The 20,209-nt window shown below is 44.6% G+C and overlaps 1 protein-coding gene across 1 annotated transcript in view; it reads right to left on the bottom strand.

The window, feature by feature from the left end:
* Positions 1 to 19,334, bottom strand: part of LOC122563738 (glycoprotein endo-alpha-1,2-mannosidase-like protein) — a 74,627-nt gene extending 55,293 nt beyond the window's left edge. Inside the window, exon 1 of the mRNA XM_043717897.2 lies at positions 18,320 to 19,334. Coding sequence (XP_043573832.2) covers positions 18,320 to 18,815 — 496 coding nt within the window. The 5' untranslated portion in view covers positions 18,816 to 19,334. The remainder of the gene's footprint in view (positions 1 to 18,319) is intronic.
* Positions 19,335 to 20,209: the final 875 nt, after the last annotated feature.

The following is a 20,209-nucleotide window of genomic DNA, read 5'->3' as shown; positions in this document are numbered from 1 at the left end:
GCAGACTGGCAGCCTGGGAAGACATTGTCCCTGGATTGTAAGTGGAGAGGCTGCTGGAGTCTCCATTGCTGTTACCCAAAATATCTGTGGTATTTGCACATATACATGCCCAGAACTCGGAGTGAGCCAGGAGGAGCAGCCTGGAGATCCAACCTGTGCGCACCAGCCTGTGCAGTATTCGTGGGGTAATAGAGAGGAGGATCCAGTAGGTCTGGGGGCTGTTGAATCTAGCGAGTTTGGAGAAGGGTGGAGGATAGGGGTCTACTGATCCAGCATTTTCAAGGGGTATTCCAGCAAGCTCAGAGGGGCAATCCAGCTAGACCGAGGAAGAGATTTCACAAACCCAGGGAGAGAGGGTCTGCTGATTTAATAGGGAGTAAGGGTTTGGGAAGTGGGGCTCCTGAGTTAATGAGGGAAAGGGGGTTCAGGACTTCCAAGTGATCAGGTCAAAGGGATGGTGCTGCTTCTGAATGAGCGGGGTTGGGAAGATAGACCACTGAGTCCATCTGTTGCAAGTGGGAAGTTGGGCAGAGGTGAGTGTATCTTGGTATTGGTGAGGGGTGTGAAACATCTGAAAACAGGATAGTGCTTTGGGCTCTGAGCAGCCCACACTGCAGGAGGCAGAATGTCACTGAAGCATTTTACACACTTGCTCCACATTAGAAGAGCGTAGTTTTGTTTTTAGGCAATACTTATAGTCTCCCTCCATCCTACAGAAGCCTAGAAGCGTTGCATTTTGTTCTCCCCATGAATCTCTAGTTTATACAGTATGCATGGCCCCTTTCATTATCTCTCTCTCCCCTTCTCTCTGGTCATGACAGCCCTCCCATTGGTTAATGGTCTCATGACCACCCACTTCCTAAACAATGGCGTCATCAACAAATCTCCCCTACCCCACTCAGCCCTCCCCAACCACGGTGAACCATCCATTAATGTATTCCCACAGAGTGGTCCCCATGATCCAAACCCACAAAAAAATTGAGTTGGAGGGAATAGAGTGAGCACTGATTCAGGCAGGCAGAATCCAATGGGGTTTCGGTGCTTTATGTATTAAAGGTTATTGTGAAGGTGAAACAATTTCTTCAAAACAAGTCTGGTGAAATAAAGAATAACTCTCTACACGACCTCAGTAACCAAGGGAATGGTGAGTTCATTTGTTTTGACCTCCTTACAGATTTAGCTGGTTTAGATTAATTCCCAATGATTCAGAATTATTTATCACTCTGTATTATTGAGACAGGAGGATTGTAAGATGCAGATCACATGAGCCACAGATAAACATGCATCTGCAAGTCAAAAAAGTGTCTGGGGAATTTCTTTGGAGCTGCTCCGTCAATTAACATCTCCAGTGGAACAGTAATGACAGAGGGCAGTACCTTCAGGCAATTTGATGACTAGGGCAGCCATTTTAGTTTTTCAGTAAGAAGCTCGGACTGCATTTTAGAATTGGGTCACTCAACTTTCAAAAAAATACTGATTCATACATCATACATAAAAATATGAGCATGCCTGAGAGTCATATCTCTAAAGGCATTCAACAAGGTTCTGCAAGATAGTCTGGTTAGCAAGGTTAGTTCACGTGGATTCAAAGGGGAATTAGCAATTTGGATACAAAATTGGCTTGAATGTAGGAAAGGGAGGGTGGTTTAAAGTGTTGCTTTTCAGACCCGAGGCCTGTGACCAGCAGTGTGCCGCAAGGATCGGTTCTAGGTCCACTGCTCCGTTATTTACATAAATAATTTGGATGTGAATATAGGAGGCATGGTTAAGTAAGTTTGCAGTGGACACCAAATTTGGTGGTTTAGTGGACAGTGAAGAAAGTTATCTCAGAATATAATTGGACTTCGATCAAATTGGCCAATGGGCTGAGGAGTGGCAGATGGAGCTTAATTTAGGTAAATGTGAGTTGTTGCATTTTGATCAGGCAAATCAGGACAGGATTTACATACTTAATGGTAGGGTCATGAGGTGTGTTGCTGAACAAAGAAACCGAGCAGTGCATAATTCCTTGAAAGTGGAATTGCTGGTGCGAAGGGTGGTGAAGAAGGTGCTGACATGCTTGCCTACAGTAGTCAGTGCATTGATTATAGGAGTTCGGAGGTCATACTGCAGATGTGCAGGACATTGGTGAGGCCACTTTTAGAATACTGCATTCAACTCTGGTCTCCCTGCTGTAGGAAACATGTAGTTAAACTTCATAGGGTTCAGAGAAGATTTACAAGGATATTACTAGTATTGGAGGGTTTGAGCTATTGTGAGAAGCTGAAAAGAATCATAGAATCCTTACAGTGTGGAAGCAGGTCATTTGGACCATCGATTCCACACTGACCTCTGAAGAGCATCACACACAGACCTACCCCTACTTCCCTAAAGCCCTTCATTTTCCCTGGCTAATCCACCTAGCCTGTACATCTTTGGACTGTGGGAGGAAATGCAGATGCAGGAAAATGTGCAAACTCCACACAGATAGTCACTCGAAGCTGGAATTGAACCTCAGGTCCCTGGCTCTATCAAGCCATAACATGCTGCCCTAATGTGGACACAATTACAACATTTAAAAGACATCTGGATGTGTACATGAATTGAAAGGGTTTAGAGGATAATGGCTGGAAATGTGTTGCTGGAAAAGCGCAGCAGGTCAGGCAGCATCCAGGGAACAGGAGAATCGACGTTTCGGGCATAAGCCCTTCTTCAGGAATGGGGAAAGTTTGTCCAGCAGGCTAAGATAAAAGGTAGGGAGGAGGGACTTGGGAGAGGGGCGTCGGAAATGTGATAGGTGGAAAGAGGTCAAGGTGAGGGTGATAGGTCAGACTGGGATGGGGGCGGAGAGGTCGGGAAGAAGATCTCAGGTTAGGAAGGCGGTGCTGAATTTGATGGATTTGACTGAGACAGGGTGGGGGGAGGGGAAATGAGGAAACTGGTGAAATCCGAGTTCATCCCTTGTGGTTGGAGGGTTCCTAGCCGGAAGATGAGGCGTTCTTCCTCCAACCGTCGTTTTGTTGTGGTCTGACGATGGAGGAGTCCAAAGACCTGCATATCCTTGGTGGAGTGGGAGGGGGAATTGAAATGTTGAGCTACAGGGTGGTTGGGTTGGTTGGTCCGGGTGTCCCAGAGGTGTTCTCTGAAACGCTCTGCAAGTAGCCGGCCTGTCTCCCCAATATAGAGGAGGCCACATCGGGTGCAGAGGATGCAATAGATGATATGTGTGGAGGTGCAGGTGAATCTGTGGCGGATATGGAAGTTTCCTTTGGGGCCTTGGAGGGAGGTGAGGGGGGAGGTGTGGGCGCAAGTCTTGCACCTCCTGCGGTTGCAGGGGAAGGTGCCGGGAGTGGAGGTTGGGTTGGTGGGGGGTGTGGATCTGACGAGGGAGTCACGGAGGGAGTGGTCTTTATGGAATGCTGATAGGGGAGGGGAGGGAAATATATCCTTGGTGGTGGGGTCCGTTTGGAGGTAGCGGAAATGACGGCGGATGATGCGCTGTACATGGAGATTGGTGGGGTGGTAGGTGAGGACCAGTGGGGTTCTGTCCTGGTGGCGGTTGGAGGGGCGGGGTTCAAGGGCGGAGGAGCGGGAAGTGGAAGAGATGCGGTGGAGGGCATCGTCGACCACGTCGGGGGGGAAATTGCGGTCCTTGAAGAAGGAGGCCATCTGGGTTGTGCGTTTTTGGAACTGGTCCTCCTGGGAGCAGATGCGGCGAGTCGAAGGAATTGGGAGAATGGGATGGCGTTTTTACAGGGGGCAGGATGGGAGGAGGTGTAGTCCAGGTAGCTGTGGGAGTCGGTCGGTTTGTAGTAGATGTCCGTGTTGATTCGGTCACCTGAGATGGAAATAGAAAGGTCGAGGAAGGGGAGGGAGGAATCTGAGACTGTCCAGGTGAATTTGAGGTCGGGGTGGAAGGTGTTGGTGAAGTGGATGAACTGTTCAACTTCCTCGTGGGAGCACGAGGCGGCGCCGATACAGTCATCGATGTAGCGGAGGAAAAGGTGGGGGGTGGGGCCAGTGTAGTTGCGGAAGATGGATTGTTCCACATATCCTACGAAGAGGCAGGCATAGCTGGGGCCCATGCGGGTGCCCATGGCTACTCCTTTCGTTTGGAGGAAGTGGGAGGATTGGAAGGAGAAGTTGTTCAGGGTGAGGACCAGTTCAGTCAGTCGAAGGAGGGTGTCAGTGGAAGGGTACTGGTCGGTACGGCGGGAAAGAAAGAAGCGGAGGGCTTTGAGTCCTTCGTGATTGGGGATGGAGGTGTACAGGGACTGGATGTCCATGGTGAAAATAAGGCGTTGGGGACCGGGGAAGCGAAAATCATGGAGCAGGTGGAGGGCATGGGTGGTGTCCCGAACGTAGGTGGGGAGTTCTTGGACTAAGGGGGACAGGACCGTGTCGAGGTATGCAGAGATGAGTTCGGTGGGGCAGGAGCAGGCGGAGACAATGGGTCGGCCGGGGCAGTCAGGTTTGTGGATTTTGGGCAGGAGGTAGAAGCGGGAGGTGCGGGGTTGTGGGACTATGAGGTTGGAGGCGGTGGATGGGAGGTCCCCTGAGGTGATGAGGTTATGGACGGTCTGGGAGATGATGGTTTGGTGGTGGGGGGTGGGGTCATGGTCAAGGGGGCAGTAGGAGGAGGTATCTGCGAGCTGGCGTTTGGCCTCAGCGGTGTAGAGGTCGGTGCGCCAAACTACTACCGCGCCTCCCTTGTCTGCTGGTTTGATAGTGAGGTTGGGGTTGCAACGGAGTGATTGGAGGGCTGTGCGTTCCGAGGGTGAGAGGTTAAAGTGGGTGAGTGGGGTGGGGGAGTTCAGGTGGCGGTTAATATCGCGGCGGCAGTTGGCTATGAAGAGGTCGAGGGCAGGTAGGAGGCCAGCACGGGGTGTCCAGGTGGATGGGGTGTGTTGGAGGCGGGAGAAGGGGTCGTCAGAGGGTGGGCGGGAGTCTTGGTTAAAGAAGTAGGCACGGAGGCGAAGGCGGCGGAAGAATTGTTCGATGTCACGCCGCGTGTTGAATTCATTAGTCCGGGAGCGTAGGGGAATGAAGGTGAGGCCCCTGCCAAATGCTGGTAAATGGGAAGAGATCATTTTAGAGTATCTGGTTTAGCATGGATGAGTTGGACTGAAGGTTCTGTTTCCATGCTGTATGACTCAATGACTCCATTGCATGAAAATTCAATGCCTTAGAGATATTATGAGGGTTGGGTTGATATAGTGAAGACAGAGAAACTGTAGGAGGACCAATGACCAGAGGACACCAGAGGAGTCACTTTTTTACGTGACAAACTATTCTAACTGAGACTGCTTGGCCAAAAAGGGTTGTGGACACAATTTCACAATTCTTCTCAAAATAGAATTGCAAGTAAATTTGAAATGGACCTTTGAGGAAACCGTGAGGTTGGAAAGACTAATGAGACAGCGCTTGCAATGAACCAGAATAAGCACAATGGACCAATTGTCCTTCATTTGTTCTTTATGATCACATTGACTCGCTCATTGTCTCTTTTCGTGGTTGTATTCATCTGTGTGTATGGTTCTATATTTCAAATGCTATCAGTAGATTTCTAGGCTGTAAAATGTCTCCTGTTTAAACTTTTGCTTTTTTTTTAACTGCCTTGCCAACTTTGAATTAGTTAGACTGAGTTATCTTCCCTGTATGTGGATTTGCTATTAGTCATTGTGTAAGTAAGTGTACTAATGCTAGTCCACTCAGTACAAGGGTACTACATTAAACTATGGGATTTCCATACCCATCACTCTCGCTGTCCCATTATTTCTTCGTTACTGTGTGCACTGGCTCCTCTAGGAGTCCATTTGACTGTGGAATATTTGGACTTGAAGATGAGTGAAATGAAATCCCGTGTTTTGGCATGCTGCCTGAAGTAATCTTTTACAAACTGTAGCCCATTAGGTATTTCAAGTCTGGAGAAAATTGGTTTCATGCAATTTATCACCATTTTGCAAGTGGCATTGCGTAGTTTGCTTACCTCTGGGTGAATGGAATAGTAATTAGTCAGACGCAAGCAATTTCTCCCCTGCCATGTGAACAAAAGAATACTGACACTCTTTTACAGTTTGATGTGAATTTCAATGCTTTCGTCTACACTATAAGCACAATGATCAATGTCCTGAGTTGATCCAATGAATACATAGCAACATAGAAAATAGGAACTGGCATAGGCCATTCAGCCCTGAGAGCCTGCTCCACCATTTAACACAATCATGGGTGATCATCCTACTCAGTACACTGTTCCTGCTTCCTCCCCTTACTCTTTTGCACTAATAAATATATCTATATCCTTTTTGAAAACATTTAATGTTTTAAGTTTCCCTTTGTCTGTGTACCCTCATGAACAATTTGCTGCATTCTTTTGCATGACCTTATTGGCAATAACTACCTCTTATTACTTTTTAATTACAATTATTTTATTTGTGATCATCCTCCACTATTGTTTAGAGATAAATAAACTGCAGATGCTGGAATCCAGAGTAGACAGGCAGGAGGCTGGAAGAACACGGTGGCACGGTGGCACAGTGTGGAATTTGCACATTCTCCCCATGTCTGCTTGGGTTTCCTCCGGTTGCTCCGGTTTCCTCCCACAGTCACAAAGATGTGCAGGTCAGGTGAATTGGCCATGCTAAATTGCCCGTAGTGTTAGGTGTAGGGGAATGGGTCTGGGTGGGTTTGCGCTTCGGCGGGTCGGTGTGGTTGGGCCGAATGGCCTGTTTACACACTGTAAGTAATCTAACCTAAAAACACAGCAAACCAGGTAGCATCAGGAGGTGGAGAAGTCAACGGTTCATTAATTTCAAATAACCTTCCCACCCATCCCTGACTCCCTTTCCAGTCCCATCTCCTCCCTTCCATTCCACTTACTGATGCTTCCTTCCAGCTACCAACTGGATTCATCCCTCCCATTGACCAACCAGGTCATACCCACTACCCATGTCCACTTATCACTACCTGATCATTCTGCTACTCTCCTCACCCTATCCACACCTTTACCTGTAGCTCCCCCTACCTAGTCCTGAAGAAGGGTTAATACATGAACATTGACTTCTCCACCTCCTGATGCTGCCTGGCTTGCTGTGTTCTTCCAGCCTCCTGTTTGTCTCTACCGCTATTGTTTATTTCAGTATCCCAGAGGACTTGCCCCTTTCAGCCTGAATGCCGATTAGCTTCTTATCTTAGCAGGACAGTAAAGTGTCTACAATAGCCACTGACCATATCAAAGTAGATACAAATGCCTTAGCCTGTTTGACCACTTGCGTTCTGATCTACTGCTCTTGGGGCAGGAGAGATGTCTGGACAGTCATGTTTTGGAAAGGACATTGGAACCTTGACAATCACGATCCATAGCTTCACACTATCCACAATCACTATCCACAGCATGTTATCACAGAAACCTGGACTCTCTGAACTGAAACACACTCTACTTGTCTGGGGTGTATAATACCTCCATTTTATGTTTTAGCAACTTAATTTTGCAAGGTCGTTTATAATTCTACTGTGCAGAGTCAATGAACTATCATAAGCATCTTAGCAGGGTGCTCAATCTCTGGATATCTTAAATTGTATTCGCAAATGAAAGTCATATATCACATTTTTAAAGTGATTTATTCCATTGGTGATGCATTTGTTGGAATTTTTATTGGCTTTTCAGGATCATAAACTTTGCAACCAACTCTTACTTGAGAAGTCTTTTTCTGGCTTGCTAATATTTCTTCCTGCCTGTCCAAAAAACTGAATCCCATTTTTTAATCCATTCATCCATTGTCTCTGTACTTGTTGACCTTCATGGTGCCCCCCCCTCTCCCCGCACTCGTTGCTAATTAAAAAATTCGCATTCTGGTGTTTGAATTCGTTCCTGGCTTTTCCATATTCTATCTCTGTGCCTTTCTCCATCTCTACAACTCTCTGAAAAATCAATCTTCGCTCAGTTCCGGCTGCCTCTGAATTTTCCAAATCCTTGCCCCAAGTTCAGTGACTGTACTTGCATCCATGTGTGGATTAAGTTCTGATATTATTCAATAAACCTCTCCACTTCTCCACCACTCTCTCCACTTCAAACAATGTTTTATAAAGCCTTTATCTTATTTGCCTCCTAGTGATTTTTATAACCTAAATACTTGCTTCTGAAGGACCTTGGAATGTTTTACCATTTTCAAGACACTAAGTTAATGAAACAATGTTGTTATACAGGAAGCTGGTTCCACTCAGGAGTACTTTGTTTCAACTTAACGAGAGCTGATGCTTTTATCTTCTTCAAAGATTTGGCATGAATTTACCTTGTAATTGACAACACTTAGAAGCTTCCTCACAGTCATTTTGTAGTTTACTGCGGAATGGTCATTACTGAGATTGTAATTTTGTCAGGTTTAACACCTCCACCATTGGGGATATCATTAGCAAGGCAAGTTCAGGGACTACAAATAGACTTACACCTCTATTAAATTTTATGTCAACTCTTCTGAAATCAGTCAGATCCTTATGATCTTGATGTCCTTCTTTCAGTGAACATGACAACATTTTCCTTCCATCAATATCTTGATTTGATGACTGTGTTCAATCTGTTAAGGGTAGTTTAGTTACAAACCTCCAGAGTGCAGTGACTGTAATGAGGTCAGCTAGGTGGACCTCATAGAATATGAGACCCCTGACTGGGGCTGTTAATCTGGTCCAATCATGCAGCTCTGGCTAACAGATATAAACAGAAGTGTGCCGCAGGGAGTGGAGTGCATCGTTTCTCCCTCCAACTCTATTTTGATTTAGTCCCTACCCTCCCCCTTCACTGTTTTGATCACACAGCACTGCCCTTTGATGTGAAGGGCAGTGTTTGTCACTGGCCACCCGGGTGTTTTCCTATCTTCCTGATGGTGGAATTTGAATAAAGATTCGTGCACTTTGTGTCTCACACCTGCACACACACACCATGGGTGCTGGGGAAAAAATAAGCACTACCGCACTTAGGTGGTAGTGTGGGGGTTTTTAAAAAAAAGAAAAAGAAAAGAGAAAAAAAGAAAAAAGAGAGAAAAAAATTAACAGGGAAAAAGATAAACAGAAGTGTCAGGTGCGGAGAGTCGGTCAGAGAAGCTGAAAGGTGGGTAGGCTATTCAGATCACCATTGTCCTGAGGGGATGTGGGAAACGGGATGGGCTGCCCTTGAGGTGGCTGGAAGGTGGGTCAGGGCAGACTGACAACCTGAAGGGGCAGGAACAGACCAAGAGCCAGAAGGAGCGTAGGGGCGGGCTGCCTCATGGCTGGAAGGTGGGAGGGACGGGTGGCTTGCCGGCTTGCCAAGGGGTCTCTGCTTTGTGCACTGTTTTTAATTTGATTGGACTGTCTTGTCTGTGTTTGTTACTGTTTTCTTTTTGGTGGCTTAAGGTGGGATTTGAGCTTCGCCCTCATTTCCCTGTGAACTGATTACACGACGGGGTTTGGACTCTGGCCTTGCTGCCCCTTCCCCTGTAAGTAATGGTCTTTTATGAACTGCTGCTTTTTGTTCATTGTTAACTGTTTGTATTTTGTATGGTCTCATAAAATAAAAAAAAAGCACAGGTGTGTCAGAGGTTCTGTTCACTGAGAGCTGGCTCTCAGGGAGTTGGATCAGTATCAAGGACTCTCAGTGTGTAAATAAAGGGGGACTTGGTGATGGGACACCAGTCTCTGTTGAGCAGAAGCAATATCAAAGGGAAGTCAGAGGAATCAGTGCCTCTTGGTAGATGTACGTAAATGTGTGAACATGAGAAGGGTGACATTCAGTCTTGGTTGCTAAAAAGCTTAAAATGGAGTTGACTTTACTTATTTCACTACAATAAATTATATAACAATTTCATTTCTATTGGAAGCTTGCAATATTCTCTTTTTATTGGCTCCATTTACTGAAAACTGAAGCAAATGCAAAATGTATTAATTCTTTGGTTAATGATTAATAATAAACTCAGCCACTCTATTGCCTCATTCTATTTTATTTATAAGTCTCAAGGTGTTTTTAACAAAATTCCCCTTTCAGTTTCGTTCCCATCCTGTAAATGGGGTTCTCCACATGGACAACTTGTCTTTTGAGCCTCATCCAATACTCCTTTGATAATCAGTTCTGATCTGGAACTTGATGCCAGTCTTTCCATATTATTATTCATTACTTAGTGCCACAATGGATCTTTGTTGTGATCACTCTACTAGATCTAGTGGATTTCTCAAATATACAGACTTAAAATTGGCACCAATTCTAAAGTTAACTTAAATTTGGTACTGTCATGAGCGATGCCAGCTTTCCTTTCAGTAGTGTATATGCTCCCAAATACTGCACTGCTATGTCAGCTGTGCCTGAGCAGGAGGTATTCCTGGCTTTGCATAAAATGATGTGGATTTAACTTCCAAATTAGGCACCAAATCCCAATCTAGAATGACCCCCTACCCAGTGAAGTACTGAGAGACTAATGGTAGGCACTGTCTTTCAGGTAAGACATCATGCCAGCACACTCCCTATATACTCTCCTCCATCAAATTTGTGTAAATTAGAGAGAGAGAGAGAGAGAAAGTTATACAGCACGGAAACAGACTCTTTGGTCCAACCAGTCCGTCCCGAATATAATCCTAAACTAGTCCCACATGTCTGCTGCTGGCCCTTATCCCTCCAAACCTTTCCTATTCGTGTATCTATCCAAATGTCTTTTAAACGTTGTAATTATACCCGCAACCGTCACTTCCTCAGGAAGTTCATTCCATACACGAACAATCCTCTGTGTAAAAGGTTTGCCCTCATGTCTTTTTAAAATCTCTCTCCTCTCACCCTAAAATTGTGCCCCCCAGTCTTGAAATCCCACATTCTCAGGAAAAGACAAAGCTTTTCGTAGCACTATTTCACAAACAAATCAAGAATATCCTCCTGGTGTCCCAGTCAACATATATCCCTCAACCAGTATTGCAGAAACTGATTCTCTAATTATCATTACATAGCTTGCAATGTGCAAATGAGCTCTCTATTTCCTGCTAAAGTAAGAACATTTGAAAAAGAGCTTTGGGGATTTCTGAGGTCATGACTATTACCATGGAAATTCCAGTCTTTCCATTGTATGTTATACAGGCTTCTCTGTCTGCCTTTCATGAGTGACATTTGCTTTCGAGTACTTTTTTTCTTCATTCAGAGATATGTGTGCTGCTGGTAAAGCCAGAATTTGTTGTCTATTCTGAACTGCTGTCCAGAAGGTGATGGTAAGCTACCTTTCTGAACATGACTTGAGTGACTTGCCAGGTTAATTCAGAGGGCAGAAGTGGGTATTGCAAATGTTAGAGATTAGAGTCAAGATTAGAGTGATGCTGGAAATGCATAGCAGGTCAGGCAGCATCTGAGGAGCAGGTAAATCGATGTTTCGGGCAAAAGCCCTTAATCAGGAATGAGGCTGGGAGCTCGGGGGTGGAGAGATAAATGAGAGGGGGGTGGGGCTGGGGAGAAGGTGTCACCTGTCAATCTTCTTTCCCAACCAGCCTCTCCACTCTCCTCTCCGACTTATCATCTTTATCCCCACTCTCAGCTACCTTCTATCCAGTCCCAACTCCCTCCCATTTATGTCTCCACTCCCGAGGCTCCCAGCCTCATTCCTGATAAAGAGCTTTTGCCTGAAATGTTGATTTTACTGCTCCTTGGATGCTGCCTGACTTGCTGTGATTTTCCAGCACCACTCTAATCTTGACTCTAACTCAGAGGGCAGTTAACCACTAGTTATAGACTGGATAAGGAGAGCATATAGACTTGTATTAACTGCTGCTGTTGAGACTAGCTTTTAATTCAAGATTTATTTAATTAATTGAATTTAAATTCTTCCAAATATCATGGTGGAATCTGAACCCAAGTTCCTAGATCTTAGTCAAGGCCACTAGATTAGCAGACCAATAATGTGAACACGATGTTAGTACAGTCCTAATCTAATGTTGACCAACTCTGACACCTGCTGATTGACACTTTCTATTTTTCAACATATTCAGGTATGTTAAGAGACAGCTCTTGAGCATGTGGGACTGAACCAGCCTCCTGCCCAGAGGTATGGGCACTATCACTGCACAAATGCCCTATCATCTGTTGTGATATAGCTCGGGCAGTTTTTCTTTCACCTGGATTACAATATTTAATTTAAGTAGAATAATACTTTAGCCGATGGTAAGCATCCAATCTTTTGTTTACTCACCTTTTATCTGGTTCAATTAAGCAAAATACATAAGCTCCTGATGGGATTTGATAGGACGGGTGTTGAAACAATTGTGGGAGAGACTAGAACTAGGGGACAAAGTTTAAAAGTAAGAGATGTCCCATTTAAGGAGGACTACAAAAAGGCATTTGATAAAGTCAGATATAAGACACAGAACTGAGGGCAAATTACTGACATGGTTGGGAAATTGGTTGAGTGGCAAGCGACAGAAAGTACGGATAATGGGTACGTACTCAAATTAGCAGGATGTGATCAAAGGTGTCCAATAAGGATCTGTGTTAGGGCTTCACCTTATTCCCATTTTTTATTAATGACTTGAACAATGGCATGGAACATCATACGTCCAAATTTGCTGATGACTCCAAAGTTATTCGGCATTGTAGACAGTATTGATGATACATAAATGGCAAAGGATATTAATAGACTAAGTAAATAGGCAAAACTGTGGAAGATGGGATTTAATACAAGTGATGTGAAGTTATCTATTTTGGACCCAAAAATGATCTAGCAGAATACTTTCTCAATGGTATGATTTTAAATACAGTGGACGTCCAGAGGCTTGGGGGTTCAGGTACTTAGATCTTTAAAGTGTTACACACATCTTTAAAGTGTCATGATTGCACAATGTTCAGCATCAATTGTAACTCCACAGTACCTAGACAGTCTATGTCCAAATGCAGCAAAACCTGGACAATATCCAGGTTTGGGTTGACAAGTGGAGAGTAACATTCAAGCTGTATAAGTGCCTGGCAATGACCATCTTTCTCACGAGAATATTTATCCATCACCACTTATCATTCAATGGCATTGTCATCACTGAATCCCTCACTAACTTCATCCTGGGGGTTACCATAAATTGAACAAGACTAGTCATATAAAAGGTGAGTTACTTGCTGCAGGATTCCTAGCTCTTGACTTGCTCTGTAGCCACAGTATTTATATGACTAGAGTCGAAAAGTGTGGCACTGGAAAAGCACAGCAGGTCAGGCAGCATCCAAGGAGCAGGAGAGTCAATGTTTCAGGCATGAACCCTTCATCAGGAATATGTCAAATGAAGGGCTTATGCCCGAAACGTCGACTCTCCTGCTCCTTGGATGCTGCCTGGCCTGTTGTGCCTTTTCCAGCTGCACACTTTTCGATTTTAACTCTCCAGCATCTGCAGTCCTCACTTTCTACTATTTATATGACTAGAGCTGAAAAAGTGTTGCTGGAAAAGGCACAACAGGCCAGGCAGCATCCAAGGAGCAGGAGAGTCGACGTTTCGGGCATAAGCCTTTCATTTGACATATTCCTGATGAAGGGCTCATGCCTGAAACATTGACTCTCCTGCTCCTTGAATGCTGTCTGACCTGCTGTGCTTTTCCAGTGCCACACTTTTCGACTCTAGTCATATAAATACTGTGGCTACAGAGCAAGTCAAGATCTAGGAATCCTGCAGCAAGTAACTCACCTTCTGACTCCCCAAAACAATCTACATGGTACAAATCAGGATCGTGGTGGAATATGCTGCACTTGCCTGGCTGACTGCAGCTCCAACAACTCACAAGAAGCTTGATATCATCCAGGATAGACAAGCCTGCTTAATTGGCCCCGTATCCACAAACATTCATTCATTTACATCACTGACGCTCAGCACCAGCATCAGTAAGTACCATCTACAAGATGCACCATAGAAATTCACCAAGGCTTCTAAGTCAGCACTTTCCAAACTCAGGACCATATCATCTAGAAGAACAAGGGGAGCAGACACATACAAGCACCACCTTCAAATTCTCCTCCAAGGCACTCACCATCTTGACTTGGAAACGCACTACCATTCCTGCAGAGTCACTGCAGTTAAAATCCTGCATCTCCCTCCCTCATGACACTGTCTACCTACATTAAATGGACTGCATTGGTTCAAGGAGGCAGCTAACCCACCATCTGCTCAAAAGCAACTAAAGGATAACCAATAAAATCTGGCCCAGCCAGCAATGAGCACATCCGCTGAATGAATAACACAAACATGTCTGAGCTCAGGTAGGTTTATCTGGAGACATTTCTTACCTCAGTGACTGACCTGGACCATCAAAGCTTCCAGGAATTCCTACATCATGCAAGTTCCAAATATTATTAGATTCTATCCCTTGTCATAATAAATGGATCAAAAGTAATTTGAAAACAAACTGAATCTCCAATTAAGTTCCTAATAGTTATTTTGTTGCATTTTTTACTCTCAGTCTTCTTACAACTTCAAACTTTAATTGGAAATATGTTTGAAAAATAAAAGGCAAGGGAGAGGGCTAAATCTTTTAAACTTGCATACATGCCCGATAGGTTAAATGGCCTCATTCTGTATTGCGTGATTCTCCATTTCAATCTTCTTTAGCACTCAATGAAGCTGGGTACCACTTCCAAATTAATAATCAATGAAAAATCACATTCAGCCACTAGTACTTTCATGTGTCAGTAACAATGAGCTTGTTAGTCAAGCTAGTCAAGCTGCTCTGTGGTGCAGTGGTAGTGTCTCTCATCCTAGACGAGGTGGCCCAGGTTCAAGTGCTACCCGCTCCAGAGATGCGTAGTAACATCGCTAAAAGGGTTGATTTTTAAAAAGAAATAAATCTAGACCATGTTCAGGGCTCATGTGACACAGTGGTAGTATTCCTAACTTTCAGGCAGGTGACCTAGTTTCAAGGTCCATTTGCTCCAGAGGTGTGTAATATGAGGTTTATTAGAAAACTATCCAGTTGGTTAGAAATCAGAATTGTTTTTCAAAAATAATTCTGCTCTCCTAATTTGTCTTTTATTTGTTCTAACCTTTGGATCTTTAATGCACTGCACACCACCCACACAAATCCTTCCCCTCCGGCCCATTGTTCTCAAAGTGGGCAGCATCTACGAGCTCTTGTTTGACTGCTTATTGATCACTTTACAAATTAAAGCATAAAAGGTTTCTCTATTTCTCCAGTGACACATTCCACCAAACTAAGGTTTTTGTTTTATTGTCAGCTCTTTCATAGGTAATTACCTCTCAATTTTCAAATCTAATGTTGATCATGCTTTTGTGCACCTTCTGTGCAGCCATAAACTTGCGTGCCTGCCTTAATTTAAACATTCTGTCAGTTCTGCAAGTAAAACAAAACTTTTCAATGTACTAAGCTACACGTGACAACAATAAATCAAATCAAAGCTAAAAATTGGGATTCTGTCAGGATGTGAGTTTGACAGTATATCTATCCTTTGGATATGTGATGATCCCATTTTCTGCACATATCAAAATTCAGCATTTTATTATAAATCAAATTTCATTTAGGATTGCAACAGTTCATTGTTAATTCCACCTTACTCTTACATCCCCTTTGTGGTTGTGATTTACATGTACAACTGTAGTTTGATCAACATTCTGTGAGATATACATTCACTTTGATGGAAGGACTGATAGAGAATGCTCACTCCTTGTTTTAACTTCTCCCTGCTACTGCACCATGCTCTTTTATTTCTGTTACTGACTCCAGTATTGCACTCACTTATCTTTTATTCTGAGGCCCTAGCTCTCATTTAAAAGTGTTCTGCAAAATAAACAAGACTAAATTGAAGAAAAAGCTTTTTAACACAGCAAGCAGTTGTGGTATGGAATGCACTGTCTAGTGGAGGCAGTTTTAACTGAGGTATTCAAGTGGGCTTTGAGTGATTCTTCGGATAGAAATAATATGCAAGGTTACAGGGAAAAGGCAGCAGATTGGCACAAGCACAGAGGCACAATGATGCTCATTTAGCAAGCCAGTGCATATGGGCTGAGTGGCTTCTTTTTCTGTGATTAAGATCATAGAGTCACAGAGATGTACAGCATGGAAACAGATCCTTCGGTCCAACTTGTTCATGCTGACCAGATACCCTAAATTAATCTTGTCCCATTTGTCAGCATTTGGCTCATATCCTTTTAAACCCTTGCTATTCATGCACCCACCCAGATGCCTGTTAAATTTTGTAATTGTACCAACCTCCACCAATTCCTCTGGCAGCTCATCCCACACAAACATTACCCTCTGTGTGAAAAAGTCGCCCCTTAGGTCCCTTTCAATTCTCTCCTCTCTTACACCTATGCCCTCCAGTTTTGGTCTCCTCTACCCTTGGAAAAAGACCTTGTCTATTTATCCTATCCATGCCCCTCATGATTTTATAAACCTCTATAAGGTCACCTCTCAGCTTCCGATGCTGCAGGGAAAATAGCTTGCATTGCTTTATAGTTATCAGGAATCCCAGCACTGAATGATAAAGTGAAATCTGCATCTTATTTGCAATTTGAAACGATTTCACATTCAACAGCACTGCTTATACCTTTCATCTTTCATACCTTTGGCTTCAACCATTTGTAGAACTGCAATCTCAATTCCACATTTGTTATTCTTTAGTCAGACAATTGCAAATTCTTTTTCAAATTCATACATCATGACATTTCCAAATTAATATTGTGTTTTACTTCTACCACAGAAGTACACAGAACAAAAACAGAATTCTGTAGTTGCCCACAGTGAGAGAGGTTATAGGTTTGAAGCAAGTGAATGGGGGAAGGATGGGATGAGAACAAAAGGGAAGATCTGTCATCAGATGGAAGACAGGAGAGGTTAACTGACAGAAGAGCTGTGTTACAGGACCAAAGGGAGGGGTAATTGGACAATCAAAGAAACAATAAAGACACCTAGAGGAGTTGTGAATGTCAGAATTGGACAAAAACAAGTTATACTAAAATTGAAGCCTTCAGAAAACAAGAAAGCAAAATGGGTGCAGGCTGAGGCTGTTGAACTCAATACTGACTGGAGGCAGACATGGTTAATGGCCCAATTATAGTTATGTATCCCTTTATCCTGAACTGAGATGTTTGTCCCTTAGACCAGCTGTGGTTGACAGGTCTCTCAAAAAATTGTTTCCCATTCCTCTCCCTTCCTCCAACCACAATAAGATTGCCTGAAACTGTTCTTTTCCTTATCCCACACCCATCTTTCATTTGCCTGAAACTTGTTGCATTCCAATGTTTTCTGACCACTGATAACATGTTACGTAGGATTCAGATTATATCACAACCTGGAGCATCACACACTCTGGGAAATACAAGCAAATTTACTGTGGATGCTGGAAATCTGAAACAAAAACAGCAAGTGCTGGAGAAACTCAGCAGGTCTGGCAGCATCTGTGCAGAGAGAAGCAGTTAACATTTCTGATCTTCAGAATTCTAGTTTTGAAGAAGAGTCATATTGAACTTGAAACCTTAACTCTATTCCTCTCTGGTGTTTGCAGTAGCCTTCTGAATGATCATCACGACTTTGTGCCATTCTGCTGCGTTTTTTTGTGGGGTTCCTCCCACAATCCAAAGATGTGCAGGTTAGGTGAACTGACCACGCTAAATTGCCCAGAGTGTTCAGGGATGTGCAGGCTAGGTGAACTGACCACGCTAAATTGCCCAGAGTGTTCAGGGATGTGTAGGTTAGGTGAACTGACCACGCTAAATTGCCCAGAGTGTTCAGGGATGTGTAGGTTAGGGGAACTGACCACGCTAAATTGCCCAGAGTGTTCAGGGATGTGCAGGTTAGGTGAACTGACCACGTTAAATTGCCCAGAGTGTTCAGGGATGTGTAGGTTAGGTGAACTGACCACGCTAAATTGCCCAGAGTGTTCAGGGATGTGCAGGTTAGGTGTGTTAGTCAGGGGTAAATGTAGAGTAACGGGATAGGGGTAATGGGTCTGGGTGGGTTACTCTTCGGAGGGTCGGTGTGGACTTGTTGGACCGAATCGCCTGTTTCCACACTGTAAGGATTCTATGATTCGTCTTCTTTAAACAATCATCTTTTCCGTTTTGAATATCTCAACTGACACTGCCTGTACCACACTTCCAGCCAGTGCTTTCCACACACACTCTAAGTACTCAATGTATCCAAGCACCGCGATTGCATCAAAACTCTTAATTATGTTTTTCTTGGGGGTGGGGGGAAACAAGAGGGAATAAATAAACCCGTGGCTGCACATTGAAATACATACAAGATACATAATGACACACCTTTAAAAAATGTTGCACTTTCTGTTTAGTTTTAAGAATTCAGTGTACAATATCATTGTGAAAATGTTGGCTGTGGTTTCACTTTAAAGCTGCTTACCCACGGCTGCAGACCGAAGTTGCCTCATGTGTTCCTCGATGACATGGGGGTCCCGGGAGCTGTAGGGTCCCAGCTCCGGGTAATAGCTAGAGCCGATGTCCTCGGGCGGGTGGTGCCGGCCTCTCGGATAACTGGCGGCCACTTTGGGGTCCCAGTGAGGGACCAGGAGGTGGTCCCAGTGCAGGAACCTGCCGTCGAAGCGGGGGCTGCCGTACCAGGCGTAGTAGAAGATGTGCAGGTCCGGGTTGATCGGGGGGTAGCCGGGCAAGGGGCCGGAGATCGCCGCCGCTGCCTTGGTCACGGTGGGAGGCAGCATTAGGATGGCTTTGACCGGCACTAGCCGCCGTCTGTCCTCCGGGGGAAACTGCTGGAGCCTCGCACCCGGCTCCCCCAAACCCTCGGTCTGTTTCAGCATCCTCAGCCCCATCATTGTGCCGAAAATGAAGAGTGTGAAAAGCGATAAAGCGACGCAGGTTTTCCGCCGAAATCTGGCCATGATTCCTCAGAAGCTATCTCTTGTCTGCCTTTATTTAGAATTACACTATTAAGAATCGGATTAAATTCACAAAGCCGCGCTCCAAATGCAGTCACATCCCTCTGACCATGCACAACCATCCAAGGAGCTTTTCTGACCAAAATGAAAATACAGGTCAGTGATCTTTGGGTCAGTGACAGTCTCTCAACCGGCCCCCCTCTACCCTTGGCCCTCCAAAACAAAAATAGAACACTTTGCTTTCCTTTCCCCCTCTCTTGTCCTGCTCTCTCATTCAGGATGTGAGCTGTACCTATAAAGGATGCTCTCTGATTACAGTCTGTACCTTCACAGACAGGCCTCACGTCAGATGCAATTTGCAAAGGGGGCCGTCAGTCAAACACACACACACACACACACAAACATCTCCCAAGCCCCATCACTGGGAATGTCCACTCCACTCCAGCCTGACTCCACTCCTGGTCTTCGCTTTTACTCCCCCCCACCCCCTTCTAAAATGACAGGATTGAAGAAGAATTGGGGGGGGGGGGGGGAAACATTTGAATCGTTTCAAAACTGTGGCACAGACTATCCGCCTCTTTCCTTGGGGAATGGGCGACCAGACATCAAGAGCTCATTGAAGCAGCAGTGGCTGTGGAGCCTGGATGTCTGACTGACTGTCTTTCCAAGTGAGACCTCCTTCCCACAAGCTGTTAGCAGCGGGGGAATAGCTTTCACCGGGAGCTGCTTCTCTGAAATCACATTTGACAACAGCCCCAGCCTGAAAGAAAACAAATTACGAGGGAATAAAATTAAACCCGGGGGGGATCAAATCAGGCAGGGTAAATGACAATTTTGTGATGCAAGGATGTGCGAATGTTCAGAAGGTTAAAACAAAATAAAACTGCTTTATTTTTTCCCTTAGAACCATGTTTTTCCAGACTGCCACTGCTGACATTTTATTTCTATTTCTCTCTAATGCAATCTTTGCCCCACTTTTGGTGCCCATCTTGCTTCTGAGTTTTCAATTTCTGCGTAAAAAGTCTTTGCCTCCTCACCTATTCACTTCCTTTGTGATGCTCCTTAAAACATACCTGCATGATCAAGTTATGAAATAATGTTCCTTTACCCATCTTTTCCCCTAGGCTGCATCTTGTGTAGTTTCACTACTTTCTGCTTTAATTGTGTCAGCATCACAGACGAACCTCTCTATTCTGCCAACATTATTCTGGGTAACGTGGGCTAAACTAGGCTTGACCTGCTGAGATGGTAGACCCAATATTGAAAACTGGGCAGTGTAGTGGTTCAGTGGTTAGCCCTGCTGCCTCACAGTGCCAGGGACCCAGGTTCAATTCCAGTTTTGGGTGACTGGCTGTGTGGAGTTTGCATGTTCTCCCTGTATCTGTGTGGGTTTCTAC

The sequence above is a fragment of the Chiloscyllium plagiosum genome, unplaced genomic scaffold (genome assembly GCF_037043375.1).
Source record: "Chiloscyllium plagiosum isolate Xiang-an unplaced genomic scaffold, Cpla_swu_hap1 HiC_scaffold_30, whole genome shotgun sequence".
In the NCBI taxonomy this organism is placed as follows: Eukaryota; Metazoa; Chordata; class Chondrichthyes; order Orectolobiformes; family Hemiscylliidae; genus Chiloscyllium; species Chiloscyllium plagiosum.
Note: the sequence above shows the minus strand (reverse complement) of the source record. Positions and strands in the feature narration are given on the sequence as shown.